The sequence below is a fragment of the Thermobia domestica genome, chromosome 18 (genome assembly GCF_964235325.1).
Source record: "Thermobia domestica chromosome 18, izTheDome1.hap1.1, whole genome shotgun sequence".
In the NCBI taxonomy this organism is placed as follows: domain Eukaryota; kingdom Metazoa; phylum Arthropoda; class Insecta; order Zygentoma; family Lepismatidae; genus Thermobia; species Thermobia domestica.
The window spans coordinates 82,474,473-82,499,224 of NC_137471.1; the positions used below are offsets into that span (position 1 = coordinate 82,474,473).

The 24,752-nt window shown below is 36.2% G+C and overlaps 1 protein-coding gene across 1 annotated transcript; it reads left to right on the top strand.

Moving 5' to 3' along the window:
• Positions 1-7,934: 7,934 nt before the first annotated feature.
• On the top strand, positions 7,935-22,414 carry LOC145675868 (uncharacterized). The gene is made up of 2 exons (XM_081746639.1): positions 7,935-8,638; positions 16,864-22,414. Exons 1-2 carry the CDS (start codon positions 8,274-8,276, stop codon positions 18,551-18,553), a joined length of 2,055 nt encoding a protein of 684 aa, XP_081602765.1. The 5' UTR covers positions 7,935-8,273; the 3' UTR covers positions 18,554-22,414.
• The last annotated feature ends 2,338 nt before the right edge of the window (positions 22,415-24,752 follow it).

Here is a 24,752-nt window from a genome sequence, read left to right on the forward strand (position 1 = left end):
CAGCAGGACACCCCGCAAAAACACTTTATCAGGCACAAATTGCGTCATGTTCACTTAACTACAAACTGGTGTTGTTGACGCTTTAATCCACTGCCCTATACTACGAACGATACGCGATGACAGGGGTTTGCAACACACGTGTGGATACACGGAACTGTGGGACGCTCCGTTCGTTGCGCCATCTCTTGTCCACCCGCACGAATTAATTCCTAGACCAAATAATATTAGAATACAGTAAAAAAGAAAATATTAATTACCTTATAAAGTAATCAAACCTTAAAAGTCACCTATTTAAAATTTGTCCTGTGAAATAGTTCATATTTTAAGGGGGCTGTTCGTATAGTAACAGAATATTAATAATCAACGATCAATTACTCTGTAAAGATGCTGAATTTTAAAATGTGTGTGCACCTTCTGTTGCATTTGGGTGCAAATTCGGTAGATTTCCTTAGTATTCTCTTTTCTAAAAGTATGTAACATAGTAAAATTTAGGTTGGCTTGTAAGAAATTGGGGAGGTTTGAACACCCCAAATTAGACCTAGTGACGCCACTGCCAACAAGCCACCAGTCACGAAAGACAAAGGGAAATATTTAATTTAATAATAATAAAAAAGTTGAACTGTGTAAATTTAGGACTATAATTGTATATGAAAATCATTATAAATAAATTATGTTTTATATTTAATTGAGCTTTTCTCCCTATCGCGGAACTTATGTCCGGCACGGAATCGAACACGGATAACCCAAGGATCTCTGCTTCAGATAATCGCTGGTTAGAAATGTTCTCCTTCAAATAAAATGAAATGAGATATTCAGTTTAACGTCCCACGATTATGCTCCGAGGCTAAGAGAGACGATGATGATGAGAAATGAATCAAATGGAGGAATGAAGAAAGTGGGAGGGAACTGAAGAACCCCGATAAAACCACCGCATACGGTTTTGTCCACCACAAAGTTCACTTGGCGCTCCTTCAAATAAAGTACAGCTACAAATAAAACATTTTCTACCCTAGAAGAAAGAATCTCCTTTACATTGTTCCGTCCATTAAATGTACATATTAAGAATTACTCTACTGAAACCATCCCTTCAACTAGTGATGTGAAGTAGAGAATTTTCCGCTTAAAACTTCCCATTTAAGAAAATTTTCCATTCTAAACAAATATTCACTATTAACTCCACATTAAGCCATGATATTGATTGAATCCATGAATAGAAATATGACATTACAGCAAATTATGATCTTCCAACTTTCTAGGTCCTATAATGGGAAAATATATAAATATTATTGAGTACGTGGTAATAAACCTAGTATTTGATAACACAAGAATTATATGATAGAACAAGAGAGTATCGTTCCACAGTATGAAACTACGGTAAACTTCCAAACTAGTAAAACTGAAAATAGTAGAAACCGGAAGTAGTTGATTTCTACCAATTACGGTTTAAATATTAGGTTGTCGAAGGAGATGGGACCAATTATTGGAACGACGAATCGTTTCCCGAAAACCGTTTCTCAATAGCTCTTACCGTTTTTTGAGTTATGACCAATGTTGTTGAAACCAGAAGTGGTTCAACATAGCTTCTGGTTTAACTGGAAGATTGGTGAAAGAGATGGAACCTATTCTTGGGATGCTGAATCGATTCCCGAAAACCGCTTGTCGATAGCACTTACCGTTTTAGGTCTAGGAAAATTAATATTGTAACCAGAAGTAGTAGTGAATTTATACCACTTCCGATTTTAGTGGAAATACAGGAGTACAGGTGGTTTGCCCCCTTAAGACCTTAAATCGATTTCTGAAAACTCTTTATCGCTAGCTATGTTTTATATTCGTTTATGAGTTATGAATATGTTTGTTGAAACCAGATATGGTCGACTTCTACCACTTTCCGTTTAAGTAAGATTATTGAAAAAGATGGAACCTATTCTGGCAATGCAGAATTGATTCCCGAAAACCGTTTGTCGATAGCTCTTACCTTTTTATGTTTATGAAAATAAATATTGAAACCTGAAGTAGTAGTGGATCCTACCACTTCCAGTTGTAGTAGAAATGCAGGAGTTACGGTGGTTCCTTTCATATCCACCTATTTCCGAAAACCGTTTGCCGATCGCTATTACCGTTTTTTACTCGTGGTCTTTAATTTGAAACCAGAAATTTCCGACTTATATCACTTCCGGTTTAACAGATTGACTGCCAAGGTGATTTGAGGGTACCTGTTAAATAGGAGGTTGTTGAAGGAGATGCAACCTATTATTGGGATGCTGGATCGATTCCCGAAAACCGTTTGTCAATAGCTCTTACCGATTTTGATGTGATACCTGTTGACAGACAGGCACACAGACGGACACAGCCGTTCTATAAGACTTCCCTTTCATATGCATAGCGTAGTTTGGAAGTCTAAAAGTAGGTATATAGCCAAAAGCAGGAAATATCTTTTTATTTGATAATTAAATATAAAGTTATTTATTGCGGCTTGCAACTTTGTACTTTTCTTATATATACATTTTTCTCTTACTTAGAAGAAGAAATAAAGCTTTGTCTTAGTTACAATTTCAGAATGAATGAATATATGAATATTTATTAGTTTCTCTTCTGAACAAATATATGAAAAAAATATTTCCTGAGAACTTCTAGTATTTTAATGGATTACTTTCGTTAAACTTTGAAATTTTGGGTAGCCAAAAACTTGCAGTATATATTTTTATATATTTCGTAATTATTATTTCTATAAAGTGAAAATATATAAATATAGAAAAGTAATAAAGCTATGAGAAACATCTTGTCTTCGCGCATGAAAAGCGTATGAAACTGATGGAATATTGATATGACGATTTTCTGTGAACGACGAGTAATTCTAAGAAAAAAAAACTACATTACATATTCTAACATATTTTCCAGAAATGAAGAATTGCAAGTTAATTAATTTTATGAACCCTTACCCTCACCCTCAATTGACGCCCTCACCCTCAACTGACACCCTCACCCTCCCTCACCCTCACCCTCAATTACTTTATTGCCCTCACCCTCCAACGCCCTCACCCTCAACTACTAAAATGAGGGTGCGGTGAGGGTGAGGGCGGCCCTCATGAGGGCAAAATGAGGGAGGATGACCATCTCTGTCATCCACTCAGTAGGTTAGGTAATAGCCCATAGCTAAAGACTACTAATAAAATAAGGCATTAGACTACAAACTTTAGGTAATCTACACTAAAAATTGGTCGCACCACTTTCGCGATGAAGAAAATTGACATTTGGTTAACTGTTCGTTTTTGTAACTGGCGAAGAAGTGTTTTTCTTGAAAACTGTATATAGAACAATGTGTAAACGTCGTTTGAAGTAGTGGGTTTTTATTCAATTTAATGCATATCAAAGCATATATCAGTAATTGTGGACTGTCAAGGATGAAGTGCTTTTCCTTTTTTTCGGAGGTGCTGTTACATTCTTACAACCTGAAACGTGCCAAGCTAGAAAGGGACAGCAATATTAAGAGAAATTATATAGGTCACTTGTAACGACAGAAACAGTTCACTGCTTCCAATTGTAATCAAAACTAGCTTGTAGTGGCCACCTTTAACAAATTAGTTTTTTTCGACATCTTGCACGCGTATACCCACCACAGCAAACGTGCCTCTTCTCTATGGACACACACGAGTTGGTGAATAGCACCCTAGTAATATATATAACAGTTCTAAGATATTTGCATCAAATTTTGCCGTTTTCAATAGACGTCAGTCTGTCTCCTCTCTCTGACTCGAATTTCTGAAGAGATACTCGATTTTCTTTTACATGTGAACTCACGCATGGAATTTCGAGAAATAGGCAGGAAGAAAAGTCGTGTGTGGCAATGTTACATGCAAAATTAAAAAAAAAAAAACAGGAAAGACATGCAAATATTGTGAACATACATATTTAAGCGCAAATGTTGACAAAATGCTGGGGTAACTGTGTTCTGGCAGTTACCCGAACTAATTTGTTTATAACATTTAGAAATTTAATCCGCCTTATGCAAAGTAGTTCTGACAAATGATTAGCAACATGCTAAACGTCCGACTTCTGCAGGAAGCATATGTAAGTCGAACGCTTTAATATGGTACTAATCACACGCCAGAAGGACTCTGCATATGGCCCAGTTTTCTTTATCATCTGTGACGAGTGTCGATATGTGTATGATCATTTCTAATTCCTTTTTCGTACTCATTGACAATTAAATTGCATCATAGTGTTGCAAATGACTCGTCTTCTGCTCCAACTGATATTTGATTCTTAAATCTTCGCCTTAGTTTGTCTTTTAACAATTCACTTACATGAAGGAGGTTAATGCCAGCAGCCCGCCCCATTTTTTCCACACTGACCTAACACTAATTCGAGGTTACTACGACACACTGACTCGCCAGACTGATCATCACTCAGCGCCTATAACGAGGAATTTAACTGCTAGTGTTTCGAAGGATAGGTGGCGTTGTCGGCGGAAAACGAGTTTTACACAGGAATGACTTATCATACAGTGTTCAGTACTTAGTCCTGTATATATGTATACCAATGCCGATCATCGCAAGTATAACCGAAACATGTCCCTTGTTAGAAAAAAATCATATGACAAGTTATATAAAGTACAGTCAACGAATTTTAATTTTTTAAACCTCCAAATTGTTTAAAACCTGAAAGTATATCATAATAAATGAAAATAAAGTAATTTGTCATACTTTTCTTATAATTTGGAAAATAAAATAAAGAAATGGAAATAAATTCCTTCCCGGAAATTGATATGCAAGAGAACAACCCGGGAATATTCCCGTTTTTTATTTTCCTTTCCAACGGAAATATTCCCACTGCCTATCACTACTCTTGAATGAGTTGACATTGGTAAAAGTTAACATTTTACGAATAAAATAAACGAAAAAAATAAGTAGTGCAATTTAATTTACTGTGGAAAACAATAATGATATCAAAACAAAAGTACAAAGATAACACACCAATACTTTTCGTTCATTGTTACGAATATCATTATTATTATTATTATTATTATTATTATTATTATTATTATTATTATTATTATTATTATTATTATTATCATTATTATTATTATTATTATTTATAATAATAATAATAATAATATATAAAGTCAGTGGTAGCCCATGCCTTCAACAAGTATACAACAGTGGCTTTAAACACATTATACATTTCCAATGGTCTTTGTTAGGTCAGGCTTAATATTTGTGAAGAAGAAGAAGAAGAACTAATTTTTTCAATAAGCAATTATTCTGTATCATATGAAAACCTGATCGTATATTTGATTGCAAGTACCGTCTATAATTGCCGGGAGAGTATCCTTGAAATATCGAGTAGAGTGGATGTTATGGCGAGTGCATCGTGCTTTGTGTGTCCTGTGATGACGAGAGTTGTGTGGGGTTTTCTATACATATTTACTACACTTACACACTTTTCCCCTCCTTACACGTTCATACATTCTCTTCTTTTTTCTACACTTTTTCCCAGTCATTTTACACTCCTCACTTTTCTCTACCTCTTGTTCTGTTGAACTTGGCCTTCAGCCCCGTTTATCTGTTCGAAATTCTCTCCTTATTCTGACCTATTCCTATTGTACCATACTTCTCTCCAAAAAATCACAGAAGAAACAATTAAAGAGAAAGCACAGGAAAAGTGGTATGAAGAAGTTGTCAAGAAGATCAGTTTGAAAGGAATATACACATATAAAAGGCGTTATGAGAAAATAAATTATATGAACAATGATTTACAAAGCATTTTACTTTTCAAAGCCAGGTCAGGGAGCCTTGAAACAGGGGTAAGATTGAAAAAATTTAAAGAAGTGATCGAAAAATGTCAATTATGTTTTAAAGAAGATGAAACATTAGAACATTTATTGTTAAAATGTGAAGAAACCCTAAAAATCAGGGAAAAATGGAAATGGATCAATGAAATGAAAAAATAAGGAAAATTGGTTAAATTAGCTTGGAGGCTAGGCTTTAATGTAAATGGAAGGGAACTAAGTGAGAAAGAAATAGAAAAAAAACCAAAGAACTTCTTGAATTTTGTGGAAAAAGAAAATGGAAAACTTTAAATGAAAAATGAGCAGTACTTTCTCTCTTTTTTTTTTTCTTTTTTTCAGGAACCAAACTTCCGAAGAGAAGGAAGGAAAATACCTTGAACCTGAACCTGAACCTGAACCTGAAATTTGACTTTTTCTCGATTGCGACACTTCTTTTTTCACGTATTTTCGCTTTATCATACTTACTACTTTCTATCTGTTTTATGACTTTGTACAGATCTTGTTACTTTTTATCATTTTTCAACAATTCTAATCTTTACATTTTACACGTTTAATTACCTTTGTAAATTGCCGATATTCTTGTTCAATAAAGTGATAATGATACTATGCAAGTGATGCTTACTACAAATAAACAATCAATTGTCGAGAGAGCAATTGTGGCTGATGAAGAAGAATAAGAGGAAGAAGAAGAAGATTGGAAATACGAAGTTGCTTTTGTGAACGTTCTTGTAAATCATTTCATTAACACTGGCAACGTAAAATATAAGGGGAGTATAAGAACAGTGTTAAATTCTTATTTTATTTCAATTCACAATGGCTCACTGTTGCCACACTTGGTACAATTGTACCAAATTCAGCCCCTTTTGTCATTCATCGGCCCGTTGGTACCACGCCGGCATTTTCAGCCCCTTTTGTGAAAAAGTTGGTACAATTCTACCCAATTCAGCACCATTTAACAAATACTTGTCACATTTTCAAAAGTGTTAATAAGACTTTTCCTACATCTCACGTGATGTCATGAGGAGCGAACTCGGAGATGATTGATTTGTTTCTCGTTTTATATAGTCCATTTTTTTCATATATGGCCATAATACCGTTTTGGTTTATTGGTCACTTTGAAATAGAGGCACGTTTGGTTTCCTTACAATACATACCGAAGACGATAACTGTTTTCTCTTTTAATTTGCGGCCTCTGTCATACTTCCTACGTGCGAGAAAAGTTTCATCTACTTCCACGGTTATTTGGTGTCCTTCCAGTGACGTGGCAATAGGGTAGGCAGGGTAGGCATTGCCTACAGGTGCAGGACGTTTCGGTATATTAGGGGTCGCCCCAGGTTTTTAGCCAAAGAGAAGCAAATTATATAAATGAAGTCCCAAGTTTCCGTGGTTTTCATTTCCAAACATGGCAAGAATAAAAATTCCTGCTCACTTCGCTCGCCGTTTATTACATTTGCGTATCAAATTATTGGCATTACTGTTAACTCGTCGAGGTTATAGCACTGTATGATTAAGAAATTAATCCTCCTGTATTAATACGATACCAGTCCTATCTTACATGTACTAAGCTTACTAACTATAAATAAAATTCCCCTGCGCAACAGGCTTTCAACAATAACGACAAATTCTATGACCTATAAGATCTGGAGTAAAACGAGTTAAAAAGTGTTATCATGAAGCACAGCACGTACTGCGGCTACATAAAACCAAGCACAAATACCAAAGGTTGGGCAAACCGGGCAACTGCCCGGGACGCTAACGTCAGGGGGCGCCCAAACGAGCACTTGAAAATAAATTTTCGAACGTATTTTTTAACATCACTGAAATAAAATGTAAAGTATAGGCTAGGACTAGGTGAGGGAGCAAAGACTCATTGGCAGGGTGAAAATTTTGCCTTCGTCCGTTCCTGACGTTGACTGAGATGACGTAGTGTTAAATGGATGAGGACGATACTGAAATATTTAGACTCTAATCTCAACATTATTGGAGAGTAATAATTAGCTGATCTTAAATACCGATTGCAATATTACTTACAGTATTTTTGTAGACGTGATTTTTTTTTTTTTTGCAGTTAGCGAATTTTTAGCTGTTTTAGCGGAAAGAAAAATCTCATGTTGGCAACACTGCCCAAAACTAGCCAAATGTGGGATGTGGCGCGTACGCGTAAGTTACAGATGGTCATACATTGGTCTATTAAATGGGTGAGGGGGCACCACTAGGGATTTTGCCTAGGGGCACCAAAGACCATTGTTACGCCACTGGGTCCTCCTATTTGGATGTTTTAAAAATAATAATTTTTAAAAAGAGCACCTTCTTTATTTGAACTCTTGGAAGAGGGAGGGAGAGTGTTCTAGAACTTCATCTCTTTTAATTTCGTCCTATGGAGCCATGTATTACACTGGTATAAAATAATGAATTCAGCCCTTTTTGTTTCAATTTGGTACTATTTTTCAGCCCACTCCTGAGCTAGGATTGTGGCAACACTGCAATGGCTGGTGAGGCGTCTGTTAAGTCGGAATTGATGTGCAAAGAAGAAATTGCTTATGACTTACCTCATGAAGATCCACTCGAAGGGAAAGGGTGGACATACGAACTAATGACTGACAACAAAGAGTTAATATTATCTACAACGGAAGGAAAGGAAACAATGGACAAGGATACAGCTATGTGCTCTTTGGATGTGAAACTGGATGTTGATAGGGTGAAATCAGAATTAGCAGTAGAAGAAGATCCTGCATTTGAAAGTAATATAGAAACGCTAAAAAAAATAGTGGTTCAGGAGACTTGCGCATCGTACTCTATTGACTCCCAACAATTAACAACAAAAAGTTTAAATTCAGCTCAGCCAGAAAGGTAATGTTCAATTTTTCATAAACTAATTCGCTCAGATTGATAATACGGTTACATGGGTTCGGAAACTTTGTTGGTTAAAAACAATACTGAACGAGAAATATTTAGGTATGGGAGATATCATGAACGGAAGTTAGTAACCTACAATTTGGAAATGGCATGGCACACATAGACTAACTGTATACCAAATAAAAATAATAACAAGATTGATACCATCCATACAATTCTTATGTAGTTCATATCTTGATAAAATAATTATTTCTTTATTATTGGTTACACATTTCTCACTAATTGTTCCAATATTTAAAATTTGGGTGCTCGACGATATTGTTTTATTTATACAGAGACTTATGTAAAATAACAAATAATGAGAATGGTAATTATCCTAAAATTTTACAAATGTAAACCTGTAATGTATTATATTCGAACATAAATTATGGACGTTTGTGATTTTATTTAGGATTTAGCTCAAATGGGTCTAGCCTGATTTTTCCGGCGGGCTTCGAAAGACACAAGTAAAATACAAGATAAAGAATATTTTAACCAACAATGTATGTTCATTATTTGTAGAGGTCCATACATCAGTCCATTTCATAGCTGCACTCATTTTTTCAAGGAAGTCGACTTTTTACATTCCCAGGAATCTTTTTTAGGGTATGGACTTGCATTTCTCAATATGGGATCACTTTAAGGGCTTGGTAAACGTACATGATATATGAATTATTGTAAAAACAACGCTAACCAGCATGTGCTAGATGGCCGGTAAAAATAAGATTGCTATGTAGATTAGGGCATTACGCAGAATATGGGTAAACAAGGATAGCGCAAAATTCTGTACTTAGGATGACTTACATGTCTTACGGGTTTGAATGTGTTCTTGTACGTTCCTAAGTATTTTACAGATAACATCCTGAAATGCTTTCTTTGCTTGTATATTTGTGTTCCAAAGTAACACAATACATTAGAGACGTAACTTCTTAATTATATGGATCCCTGCATTCCCAAACATTTTCATAGTTCCGTGTTATGATTTGCCACTCTAAATTTTGATACTTCATTTCGTTTACAGTGGTTACTACCTACCTTAACAAGGGGTTACTTCTCACATCGGGCATTACTTCCTACAAAATATGAAGAGAGTTTCATAGTCCTCCGTCGGTAAAACCATGAACTGTATACTCGAAGTTTCAACTACCCCCTACGATAGAAAATGTAACTTTATTTTGGCGTTAATCTTGGGGGTTAGCATCAGTTCTAATTACAGGGAGGGTTTGTTGCTGTAGTGGTATGGAATGCAGTCACTGTAAAGACCGCCAAATTTTAAAAGAATTTCCGTCAATGTTAAGTCAGTTTCGTTATAATATACAACGTAGCTTGCATTATACAACGTAGCTAATAACCGTTTAAACATTTTAATACAAATAAATGAGTTAAACGTCGGTTAAGCCCTACGGAGCGCCATTCTGTGCGTCATTAGTTGACAATACAGATCGTAAGTTATTCATAAAAAATACAGATTAATGAATTGGATCCTAAAACCAACGGTGCTGACAATCTCTTACAGTTGAAGCTTGCACGGTCCCTGACGATTCGAATAAATCGCTTCTACCCTAAGACCTTACATACCACCCTAGTTGCATGCCTTCGGCATTCAAGTCATGACAGATCAGGGTTAATTTCCCAACCCCAATTGGGCTGTCAACATTCAGGCCTTGAGGAGGCATTTTAAGAAAATAAATATATTGAAAAGGACGACAAGAAATACACCCTGGGAGGAGATTTATGCTACAGCCCCACATTCCAATTCATCATTTTTTTAATCATTAGTATTACTTCAGGCCCGCTCGTACCTACAAAATTGGTAGGTTTACAAATGTAACCTTTTAAAGAGCGCTAGCTAATACTTATATCTGGCTTACTAGCAATTGCACTTATCTTTATCGAGAATAAAGTCACATCCGAGAAAATTTGTCACAATAGTGAAACACAAGATAACAGTAATATTAACTTGTTCATTAAACATTATTGTTGTTCAGGGCCTACTCATACGTAGCAATCTTAATATGTTCTCATAACATAAACCTTAATTTTACCATATACTGCCTAACTGACGTAGGTACTCCGTACTATCGATACATCATATTTTCCGGTCTTTATCGTAGTAAAGGGTACCGTGGAATCGTAAACGGACTTCCCTTTTTCTTTTTCTCGAGACCGGTTTATGATTCCCGGCACAAGAAAACAAGAGTTATTTTCAAAAATCGAAAAGAATAGCATTTAATTTACTTTCTCTAAATCCAAATCAAAACTCTAATTATTTTCTATAAATCCAAATCAAAACTATTTATTATATCAAAATCTAAAATCCGAAAATCAATTTTATTACTATTATACTTTTCTCTAATTATGCCAAATATTAAAAGTTAGAACAAAATTTTAAAATTTTAGTCAATTGCCGAATCTGCACATTAGCTGGGACCCATCCAGGTGTCGCACTGGTTTCATCATTTTAATTTTATAACGAAAGTATTGATGTCCCTAGGGGATGAACTATATTTTAACTTTCAACTCTTCTTAATTTATAATATCGCTTTCTCTGAAGTCAATTAACTTCAGGTATCATTAGTCACATTGAATGCACATTGACTTTTCATAGAAGACGGCATATATATATCGAAAGACGAACAAATCAACTAGCAACTTTATCAAATTCAAGGTTATTGTCAATTACTTTGAATATTATACTAAATTGTGTTTAACTTACATTATTTTGACAGCGACTTAATCTTACATTACAAATTTCGCATATTTTCCATTATACAATCCTAACATCAGACGAAAAAATTCACTATCTGAAGAGCACTTTTTTTAAAATTACCCACAATTTAAACTTTATGATTAATTGTAGTTATTACTAGTACTTCTCTAATTATGTTCGTAATTATCTCTAATTGCGTAACATGTCTCTAAATGCTTGATTGTATGGGGACAGCTAAATGTTAATATAAACATAAAGAAGAATGATTAAAAACTCAAAACAAGATTTGATAATAAAATTTTATTATGAAGTATGGTTCCCAAAACTAGAAAGACCTGAAAATAAAAAAATAAAAAACTTAAGCATCCTAATATGAATTCGATACTGAAAGTCCGCATCCAAAACGGGATACCCACACTTTTCAAAAGTGGTGCGGTATTATTAAAATTTCAAAGTCCGAAATCGCGTTCTAAATCAATTACCTGTTTAAAATTTCCAATGCTGTCCTTCCTCTCCTTTCCACATTCATCTTTCATCTCCAAAAGCTGTAAGGAAACCAAAAAACATAACATCTAAGTGAACGTACCTGATTGTAGAGCGATATTGATGGTTTCTTGGACTGGTGCGTCAGTGGCGTTGGGCATACACTTTGATTCTGAAAAGTAACCTTCGAAAGTCGGAGAAATAATCAAATAAATAAACAATAATCCTTTTTTCATTCTCTAAAAGTTTAAAAGTTCAAATTTGGTATTTCTGATTTCTCATCTCTTCCGGGGTTTAGCCCGAGTTCGGGTGAAGTTCACGCTTTTTTTTGTGCTAAGATTTTCATTTTCCATCTGTGCCGGTTACGCTTGTGAGGTGTAATTTAGCACGTTTACGTGTACTTTTCCAGTTAGTATGTTTAATTTGCGGAACTTTTCTCCTTTTTACAGCGTATTTACTAAATTTCCACGTAATGACAAGCCTTCCTTTACGACATTTGGATTTACGCTGCATTGCGATACCTGTCATAAATTTCTTTTTAGGTTTGCGCTTACTATTACTATATTTTGCCATGTAGTTTACTACACAATGTTCGTACGTGTTTTCGCTTAAGCTTTCTGGTGCTCTACGGAGTCGATGTATACTTCTTCCGCATGTTTGACTCGAAATAACCTCGCCTACAGCTCGACTTTAATTTGCATGTAGTTCGTCTTTGACCGAGTTTAGTTTGTTCCGAATTACGCTTACCAAGGCACTTTCATTTTATTCTCAACTTATTTCCTGCTGCACGCCTAATGTGTGGTCGTGCGTGCTGAGAATACGTTGTAAGTGGAGGTCGACGAACATTGTTATCATAACGAGCAATCAACTTGTCTACATTTTGATTAGCACTACACTTAAATTTTCGCTCTTTACAATTTCGCAATAGTGAAGTACTAGCTTGAAAATTCAAACATTTCGGCAACTGAAAATTAATAAATGTTGCATCTGATGTACTAATATGATCACGTCTGCTCATTTTAATTCTACTGATTATGCTCCTCGAAATCGAGTTTACGTTAATATCGTATTACGAAAGCTCAATGGGTATCATTGGCCATCTTATTTTTCTTCTTAACCTTGGTGTTACATTTCGGTTCTATACCGGAAATATACTTTCGACTGCGTGTGCTTTATTGGAAGTGTTACTTTTACGCTTGTTTACGGTAAACATTTCCGATCGATATATTATGTACGAGACGTTCACTACGTAAAACACAATTCGGTTTGTGGGCCTACACTCTAAACTGTGAAGTTGAAGTCGTTTCTTTCTACAATACTCAAAGCTAATAAAGTCGGAATGGATTTGCAGCACTAAAATGCAACTTACGTTAGACATACTTTGTTACAAATAGAAATTTGAATTTGTTAAGTCGCGCAAATCCATTTGCCTGCGACACAAAACCGACAACACTGTAACTTTGTTATCACACAAAATCATCAATTGAACTCTCAAGCCTTCCCTGGCTTTTTCGAGGGGGCGGATACGCGCAACCTGAACGCTACCGCTTATCATGTGCGAAACATCTGTATCCCTTGCCGGCAAAACAATTACATTAGAAACAATTATCTACACGTACGATTCTTCTTTTTCGCTATCTCTACATTGCATATTTCCTTTTCCTGACTGTAATCGACTTTCTGGTTTATTTGGCACATAATTTTCACAACGTGGGCCGGCTCGAATTCAAGAGTATTTACGGTTTCTTTTCCTCCTTGCACTGTTCTATTTTGTTGGTTTGCCTACACTCGGTTCGCATGTATTCATAGAACACAGTGAAACCTTTCTTTCATTCCGCTACACTATTTTTAAACTCAGCAGTTACTGAATCACACATGGTCGGCCGCGTTAATAATTCAGAGCGTACTTCAGTTAAGGAGTTATTGGCTACTTTTATATAATCACGTCTGCTTTGGCATTCAATTCGCTCTTTTCTACGCTCCCAAATCGTTTCTGTTACAGGCTGTTGAAGTTCACCTACTGATTCATCTATTTTTTTGTCCTAGACATCAAATATTCATTACCATTTTTGAGCAATGGTTTCTAATTGTTTCTCTAATTCCTCTGTGAACATTGCTTGAAATTGTTCTAAAACACTAGCCTCCATATTGATATGAATTACGAGCAACTAATTCAAAGTGCAAGAATATAAATGAGTTTAATACGAAAATAAGAAACATGCACTTAAAATATGAAACACTAAGAATTTTGATATTACGACCATTAACAACCAATCCTTCTTTTTACAACTCAGGTTTCACTTTGCGAAGTGCTTCAATATAAAATTAACACAGATATAAACTAGTACCATATATAAAATATTCTCTATAACTATTCTATCAGGCCTTGATTCCATTTTGTACTAATACACAATAACACACTCAGCAAGGCCATGTGATATTATTTGAAAAACAGTATCACGTGAGTTTTTACACAATAGCTGTGTCTTCATCAAACTTTTACTCCTTCTGGCTGCTGGGAGTTGGTTATCACTTATATATACTGTCCGGAGATCACTTTTAATTAGGCTCCGCCCCTTCTTTAAAACGTAACACTTGTCTGGCTTTCACTTTCATTTTTTAGCTGCACACGTGTCCAATTAAAGGTTTACTTTTTTCCGCTGGATGCGTTCTGCTTTCTAATTATCCATATTTTCCTTGTTATTTTGTTTCTCTTTCTTTCTTCTTTCTTTTTATTCCTTCTTCTTTAAGCAGAATCTTCTCCCACTCCTTATTTATCTAGAATCCTGCATTCCAGTTCATCACCTTGCCTCCTGCTTTCATAATCTCTCTGGCTTCCTTCCATTTTCTCACCAATGTTCTGTTCTCAACTTCTATGACCTCTGTTCTTTCCCACCCTATCCTGTTGTTTGTTTCTTTCTGATGATTGTACATCGCATTGTTGTCCATTTTCAATCTTATATCATACTGGTGCTGTTTAATCCTCTTTTTTCATTTTTTTTTTTGTTTCTCCCATGTAAATTTTGTTACACTCCTCGCATCCTACTCTATATATTACTCCCCCTTGATCTTTGTTCGCTATTGCTTTTCTCTTTGTTCTTCTGACTAGTTCAATTATTCTGCTTCCTCTTTTCCTGTACGTCCTAATTCCTGCTTTCCGAAACATTCTCTATATGTTCTCTGTTTGTTTGCACAGTTATTGTGTTGAAGCTGTCACGTGATACTGTTTTTTTACATATTATCACGTAGCCTTGCTCAGTGTGTTATTGTGTATTAGTATTAAAACGTTTACTCTTATACATAAATGCACATGAAGGTGCATAGTGTAAAACATGTATGTGTGTGTGTATACTCAATCAGCTGTTTGCTATCCACTCACATCTACATAGAATTAAAAATAAACAAGAAAAATTTTTATGAGCTACATTAATCTCTCTGTTGCTCTCAAGGTCAAAACATATTTACTTAACTTACTTAGCTTTATTTTTAATTAATTGTGTTCGCCGAGGATCTGATGGAAATTGACTGTCGACACTAGGCTAATCAGATTCAAAACTCAACACGTTATCTGTATAACTAATGGTAGTGTAAAAGCAGTTGTAGTAAGATTACTATAATTTAATCCGAAGAACTGTCGCCATGTGGTTGAAATCGTGTTTTCTGGTAGTTGTTAAATTCTTGTAAATGTAATCGTAACCTTCACATTCGTTTTCGTCTTTTTCCCAAGACTTGTCATTTGTTTATTGCATTTATCCCAGCTTTGCTACGGCAGTGGGACTCAAATATTCAGTAATATAATTGAAAACTAAAGCTTGTAATAAACTAACTTGTGAAGTTTGCAGATGTAATTATAAAAGTTTTGCTACAAAAATATATACACAGACCATAATTCAGTGAGCTCTGAAATATAAACTAACAAAATGATGTATAAGATTAAGTCTACCGAGCAATTGTTGCTTAAAGAGTGGCATACACTATTTCGAGAATCGAGATAAGATGAGAAATGTTTACGATATTTTTGGTCTCGTCTCGATTCACATCTCCAAAGCATGACTATAATGTGAGTTAACCTTGTCCCGTCTCGAATCAAAATGTTTCATCCCGAGTTTGTTTGAATTGTTTTAGAATCGAGATGAGAAATTCGTCTTTTCATGGGCAACATTACACAAAACCGAAATATTTTTTTTGCCTAATATCACGTTTCTGTAAATGTATGACCTGAGCGATAATAAGTTTTTAATTTTTAAATATTCTTCGAGTTAATTGTTATTATTCCTGAAAATTTGATATTTCAAGTGCTGAAACAAACGAGTATTCAAATATTTGAATGTAATGAAGCGTGTGTTATCGCCGATCTATTTCCATCAAAATTCCTAAAGTAAAAAAAGAAATGCTTTACGTGTATTCGATCGAAGAACCTCGAGATTACTGGTCAAGCCCCTAGACCACTGAACCGCGATCACAACGCTGCAAATGATTCGTCTCTAGTCTTGTTACTCTAAGTTTCTCTCCCTCAGCTTGGATAGTTGTATGTAATTTTTTTAATTCGTTTCAAAACGCCTTTCGTGTTCCTCTTATGATGATATAAGTGAATGATCTTCGGTACAGTTTCTATTAGTACGTTGAGTAGTTCTTAAACCTTTGGATCGCAAGTTGTTTTTTTCTACACAGTAAACTACAGATAAGACAGACTGTTTAATTCTCATACTGTGCATTTGTGTCAAGGCAGCCGACAATACCTGGTCATAGACTTATGTCCGCCACTATATAAATGATAGTTCAATTTGATATAGTGAAACAAACTACAGCCACTTATTTTGAGACAATAGTGATATGGTACTCCATTTCATATTTCCACAATATTTAATGTAATAAAACATGTAATATAGCGTAACTTTATCATGTAATATAGCTAATGATTACATGCTTTCTTGCTACTTAATCATTATCTCCATTTACGTTTCATTGTTTGTTGAATTTGTTACAGGCGCGATAACATCTTAGCTTTCCACGGAGAAGGGAATACGTTTACTACATTAAACAAAGCCGTTTGTCATTCTTATGAGGATTCTGATACTTCGACGCAGTTTGGCAAAGGATTTCATCGATCACGTTTGACAAGAAATACGGTGACACAGGAAAGTGAACAGCGTTATATGTACCAAAATAGTAATAAACGCTCTAGTCAAAGTTCAACTATATCAAGTGGTGAGTTAGTTCATACAAGTGAAAAATCTCACATAAGTGGAGTATGTGGAAAGGAATTTAGAGTATGTTCAAGTTTGGCTACGCACATGGCGATTTCTACAGGAGGAAAACTACACACGTGCCAAGAGTGTGGAAAGGCATTTAATCATCGTTCGACTTTGGCTACACACAAGTTAATTCACACAGGAGAAAAACCTCACATGTGTCAAGAGTGTGGTAGGGCATATACTCAACGTTCACATTTGGCTAAACATATGGTAATCCACACAGGAGAAATAACTTACACATGCCAAGAGTGTGGTAAGGCATTTACTCAACGTTCATATTTGGTTACACACATGTTAATCCACACAGGAGAAAAGCCTCACATGTGCCAAGAGTGTGGTAAGGCTTTTAATCAACGTTCAAATTTGGCTACACACATGTTGATCCACACAGGAGAAAAACCTCATACATGCCAAGAGTGTGGTAAGGCTTTTAATCGTCGTTCAGCTTTGGCTACACACAGTTTAACCCACACAGGAGAAAAGTCTCACATGTGCCAAGAGTGTGGTAAGGCATTTACTCAACGTTCACATTTGGTTAAACACATGTTAATCCACACAGGAGAGAAACCTCACACATGCCAAGAGTGTGGTAAGGCTTTTAATCAACGTTCAGCTTTGGCTAGACACAGTTTAACCCACACAGGAGAAAAGTCTGAGATGTGCCAAGAGTGTGGTAAGGCATTTATTCAACGTTCAGATTTGGCTATACACATGACAAACCACACAGGAGAAAAAACTCACATGTGCCGAAAGTGTGGAAAGGGATTTTATCGACGTTCAAGTTTGACTACACACATGTTAATCCACACAGGAGAAAAACCTCACACATGCCAAGAGTGTGGTAAGGCTTTTAATCAACGTTCAAATTTGGCTACACACATGTTGATCCACACAGGAGAAAAACCTCATACATGCCAAGAGTGTGGTAAGGCTTTTAATCATCGTTCAGCTTTGGCTACACACAGTTTAACCCACACAGGAGAAAAGTCTCACATGTGCCAAGAGTGTGGTAAGGCATTTACTCAACGTTCACATTTGGTTAAACACATGTTAATCCACACAGAAGAAAAGCCTCACATGTGCCAAGAGTGTGGTAAGGCATTTATTCAACGTTCACATTTGGCTAAACATATGTTAATCCACACAGGAGAGAAACCTCACACATGCCAAGAGTGTGGTAAGGCTTTTAATCAACGTTCAGCTTTGGCTAGACACAGTTTAACCCACACAGGAGAAAAGTCTGAGATGTGCCAAGAGTGTGGTAAGGCATTTACTCAACGTTCACATTTGGCTACACACATTTTAATCCACACGGGAGAAAAACCTCACACATGCCAAGAGTGTGGTAGGGCATTTACTCAACGTTCACATTTGGCTACACACATGTTAGTCCACACTGGTGAAAAACCTCACACGTGCTAAGAGTGTGGAAAGTCATTTACTCAACGTTCAAATTTGGCTACACACATGTTAATCCACATAGGAGAAAAATCTCACATGTGCCAAGAGTGTGGTAAGGCATTTAATCAACGTTCAAGTTTGGTTGCACACATGTTAATCCACACAAAAAAACACCTCACACCTTCAAAGAGTGAGATGAGGCATTTAATAAACGTTCAAGTTTAGATGCACACATGTGCCAAGAGTGTGGTAAAAAATTTAACCAATCTTCAAGTTTGGCTACACACATGTTAATCCAAACAGGAACAAAACACCACACATGCTAAGAGTGTGGTGACGAATTTAAATATCGTTTAAGTTTGGTTAGACACATGTTAATCCATACAGGAAAAAAAGGTCACGTATGCTGAAGGTATGGTTAGAAGTTTAGTCGAAGTTCAACTCTGGCTACACATGTTAATATCTATTAGAATATGCAACTATATGCCCTGAGTGTAGTATGTAAATTGATATGCGTTGAAATTTGGCTAGACCCATGTTAATCCACACAGGAGTAAAACATTACACATGCCAAGAGTGTAGTGAGCCATTTAATCCACGTTCGAAACTGGCTACAAATATGTGAATCCACGCAGTAGCAAAATCTCACCTTGCAAAAATCATGGAATAGAATTTATTCAACGTCCATACGTGCTGGGCCACACAGGATCAAAACTTCACACGTGAGAGGTGTTGAAGACGATATATTCTACGCTCAAACCTTGAAATGCAGTTGAACACAAGTCAATCACCAAAGAGATGCAAAGAGCTTAGCAAGGCATTTACTCAAGGTTCACATATTGCAAAGTAAACGATAATCCACAAAAGATAAAAATCTCACACGTGCGGAGAGTTTATATGAGATGTCCCATTCTGTTGGAGGAATAGAGATGATATAATCTAAGCTGTTATTTTTACGCGTACTATGAAAATTGTACTATCCCAAATTGAGTGCTTGAGTAGAGTAGTCGACAAAGGGTTGTCATTTGTGTGTGACGTTATCCCATGTTTAATGTAGATGCATATCTAAGTTCAAGTTATAGTCACCAAAATGAGCAACTTTGTCACCTTCTGACAACATCTGGAAATGATTCCTGGCATCTTTCAAGTAAACTTTGAGCACTTTTCCTATATGGTCTGCAGAAACACCCGACGAAGATTGTTTTTGGACAGACTTACCTCTGCTCAAATAGTTTCACACTCACGTACGAGATCATTCTGTGCTCTGCTGCCCCATTACTTTTAATTCTACAAACAATCCGCCTCTATGGTTTTGCGGTCTTATTTCTATGTAGAGAAATGGTTGAGAAACGACATTCCACTGTTCCTTATCGATAGTTTCAGACATGTTTCGCTCACCACTAAACAGCCATATTTACGGCACAGTATGTAAAATAGTTTGTAACACTTTGTACATTTTTGTAGTATAGTTTAAAGGTGGTTTACTGTCACTGCACTTTTGAGCAGCATTCTACTGTACAACACCACATTAAACGCAGAATATAAAACATATGATTTGGCACACTTCTCTAGCGTGGGATCACGTTGTCCAAGTCACTCTCACTCTTTCTTGCCATCTGAGTTGAACATTGTAAATTATTTTAATTGAGTGTTCTCTACCAATAAATGATAACGATATTTCACTCCATCTCCAACTGTCAAACGCAGACTCTAGCCGTAGCCTTACTACTGGGTTCACAATGGAAATGATAAAGCATAGAGAGAGCACAAATATTTTTCCCGAAGCAGTAGGTCGAACTTTAACTTTTCTGCACTTTGATGCCGTCTTTTTGTATTTTATGCATAGACGATCCTAAGTACATACAAAGATTTGTTACTGCCAAACTTAACATACAGATTTACAGTATGGATAGCTTCATTATTCAAAATCTATTAAAAACTGTTGACCCTCTAACCAAAAGTTTTCCACATACCTTTCATTGTCCGATTACCTAGTCCCACTCTGAAGCTATACCAATGCATAACTTGTCCATATTACAGTACTATATCGAAAAAGTAAATCTCACCTACATCAACAAACGCTTCCAAACTCAGCACCCTTTATTCATGCAATATATACTACCTCACTTTAGACCCCACACCAAATCGCTATCAGTATACTCCTTGTCCCTAAGGTTTACGCTCTGTCAGTACACTTTACCCTCGTGAGATTCATTGTTCTTAACCGTATAGTGGTAAGGTGAAAAAAATTTTTATGAATGGTAACATTTTGCCTCCTGGACCCAAGAACATTTTTGTCTGATAAGATGTGAACTAGGATTTAAATTTGTATTTTATTTACAATATTAAATACAAACACCAGACAGCGAAACTGTACATTTTTATTGATGCAATATCTTTCTTGTTAAAATTAAGTTCGATAATTATGTGACTATTTTATTGCTTAAATACCGGCACTGAAAATAAAATATTTATCAACTAGAAAGAAGTAAACCAGGATTTCTCCTAATAGCGGTACATTCATGTTTTAATTCTGAAGCAGTCCCCACACATCATTTTTGCGTGACTTAGGCAAATCCACTTACAGCACTTTTGGCAAAATATCTGCCCTTACTGTGTTTATACATGTAACATCGTCCTCGCTTTCCTACTTGAGGAGGTACAGAAGCATCTTCTTCTAGAGTCAATCCGAAAAACCTTGCTGTGTTCGCTGAATGTATAACGTTACTATTAGTCGGTTCTACATTTTAGAAGTGATAAAATCACGTTATTTGCCATCGTGTAGTGTTTCTTTCTTCGCCATATTCAGTAGGTATCTGGTCTACTATGTCCACCCCACCTTTAGTGTCGTTGTAAAATGTGACGATATCTGGCTTCCTGTTATCTCTGGTGCTCTCATCTAATTTGACGTGATTGTGCATACTTGAGATCAGCACTAAACACCGATTTTTCTTAGGTGCATACGAACCAATGGTGCAGTACTAATGAAAACCAAATACACTACTGTATTCTTTCCTCCGTTTGGCATTCACAAACGCGGGGGCAACTCTTTCTTGTTTTTACGAATTGTTCCTATAATTGTTAACTTACTGTCTCATTCCATTGATTTAACCAAATTGCAGCTTGTAAACCGATTATTGTAAAAAGGTATCTTTGCAAAATGAACCATGAATCTGTTGACAGAACCTCTTCACTACTTCCTCAGGTTTGTTATCTATCTTGAACGGGCCTTCTGGTTGTGTCCTCACATACACTTCTATATTTGTTATGTAGTATAATGTTTCACCAACAAGAATAAAAATTTTATTCCATATTTTGGAGGTCTTTTAGGCATATAAATACGAAATTCACATCTTCCCCTAAAACCGACAAGTGTCTCACCCAAAGTTACTAACATACCAATTAAGAAAACTGTTGTTGCAGTTGTTTACAAATAATTCAAAAAAAGTCACGAATTGGGGCTAATCTGATGTTGAAGGTTATGTCTGATTATGTTATTCATTAGCATCTTCCACTTTTTCATCCATCATATTCTGCACAGTAATCACTTTCTGCTCAGTTTGGCTTCTCCGGTTCCCATCATCACATAGAGATGACCCAACGCAAAAGACACATTCATTTGTTTGATTAACAATACACATGTGTTAACTTGTGCTTCGCACCTCCCCTCATTCTCCATCCTCGTTATCCCTTTACACATTTTTTATTGTCTCTAATTGTATTGTATTTATATTGAATCAATCTGTCTATATTAATTTGTGTGTTATATATGTTTACTTACATTATAATGCTAAGGATCAAAGTTCCATACGCCCATTTTTCTTTTTCTTTTTGATTTTTTGTTAGTTGTTATACCGTATAATTGTAAATTTTCGATAGAGCACAGATCTCCACTTACACTTTGTAAATAAATTCTTTTCCATCACTCACGTTACAGAGGGCGTAACCTTCTCATAGGTTGCTAGCCACTTTGGTTTACCAGTAAAACGTAGTGCATTCACATACTTTCTCAGCTGGCGCACATGTAGTGAGGCGTAGCTGCCAAGTCTAGACTCTGTTTATTGCACTCATGTGGGCGCACAGTGATGCTAATTCATTAACAGGCGACAGGTTGCAAGAAATTGAGTTCTCAGGAGCGTAAGTTGGCTGGAGTACACAAGTAGGATAATTTTTGATCATCATTATGATCATTTTCACTCTTATCCTTTTCTCATCTCATAGTTTTGGATACTGTTTCAGTTCCGTTATTTTCCCGCATATGATAATTGACGATGGAAAGTCTTTCATACATCCTTTGAAGATAAAATTGCCGGGGTGGCTCAGTTGTAAAGCGTTCACCTCTAATGCGTGGGGTCTCGGGTCCAAACCCTGCTCCCGCCAAGTTAACTTTGTGGTGGACAAACACCGTGTGCTTTTGTTTCCTCGGAATTCTCCAGTTTCCTCCCACTTTCTTCATTCCACAATTTCATTCATTGCTCATCATCACTGCCTCCCTTAGCCTAGCCGGAATATCCGTGGGACGTAAGACTCAAAATTTCATTTCGTTTATTCGTTTGCAGATAAACGAGATGCGGAGAAATCGAAGAGACAGAGCATACACTGAACCAAGTTCCCAGAGTTCTCGTTCTCCAATCAGTGGCAACTACCAAGCATCATCAACGAGTTCACCACCATTTAAGAAGCATACAAATGCACATAGCATCTTGAGATCCGACTCTGACTCTAACCAGCTTATCCTCCTCTGCAGCCTGTCTACAGCTTGTTACAGCAAAACTACAATCCAAAGTACTTTAGTTCGAAGGTTTTACTTCTCTAACTTCTCCAGTATCGGCAACGCAAAGATATTTCTCAAATGGTAGAAACAAAAAAAAATGGATTCATCATTAAATCACAGTCGGCTAACTTCATAAAATAATTCGTGACAATCCAGTTTCGAAATGTTCAGGAAAACTGCAACTTTAACTTCTCCCAACAATATCCGACACTAGCAACCTCAGCCACATATCATGTCAATAGTAGTACGAGGGGTCCCTCTATCTATAACACTTGATATATAGGCTGAACTTTCTGAAGTGGGATACACCTTTAAAAATGCATCCGTATTCGGAACAATCAGGGACCAACGTACATAGTTCGAATTCTGAGAACATCACAGGATACTATCAACGACCTTTTGCATAAACAAATCTTAATTTTCAAGAAGAGACGCCGATTTGAACAATCCTGCTCATTACGACCAATTCCTCTCCCAGGTAAACGCTGTCAAGAATACAAAGTACATCCTACTAACAGGTGCAACCTATGAACTTGTTATCGTACAAAGAGGTGCACACTTTTCCTCTTCCTATGAAAACTGTCCGAATCTGCAACTAGTTCCAATCTGCAACACTTGGTATCAATTCTCGCCTCCGACATACAGCTACAAGTGCAAGTCTCGGTTTGCTCCAGAAGAATTCAGGCCGAAACCGAAAAGGTGAGACTTCGAAAGACTAATCAAGTTCTTTATATGCATAAACTATTAGCATTTGTCACCCACACTCTTGAAAATTTTCATCTTTTGCACAACCATTAATATTAAAACACGTTCAGCACACAGCTCGCAACATTCTTCACCTCGATTTTCATGCCACAAACAGTGGTTCGTACGTGCACTTTCATGTATCTCCACCCGAAACAACTATTTAACTTCATAGTGATCATGTATCTAGTTATTTGACTATGACTTATTTCTATTTCTCAACATTCTCTTGTACTTACCTCATAAACTCATATTTTAACAACTATGGCACGAGGAACAATTTGACACATTACTTATCAGTAAAACACATCTCACTCCCAAACTTAATTGCAAATTTACCGGTTATCAACTCATTCCACACGATAAGAAGCTTCCGGCTCGATACACCACTAGCGGCGTTACAATACTATTTTATCCTTACACATGTAATATTTTCCATAAGTAGAAGCTTTGCTTTGTATATACTTAAACACAAACAAACTATTTGCTGAGCAAAACAATATATTCACATAAAAAATATTACATACGTGTTACAGTTTCGCCAACTAACATTTTGGCTTCATCAGACACTATGAGATACATGAGAAACGTGCAGTTTTATATACACACAAGAGCTGAGATATCTTTCTTCTGATTGGCTCCTGGCAGCAGCCAATCCCCTTCAAGTATTCTAATTCGTATTTCCCTATACCGAGGCTTCCT

Coding starts and splice junctions, on each gene's coding strand:
- LOC145675868 (XM_081746639.1), top strand. CDS start 8,274: ATGGCTGGTGAGGCGTCTGTTAAGTCGGAATTGATGTGCAAAGAAGAA. Junction 8,639..16,863: donor AATTCAGCTCAGCCAGAAAG/GTAATGTTCAAT, acceptor AATTTGTTACAG/GCGCGATAACATCTTAGCTT.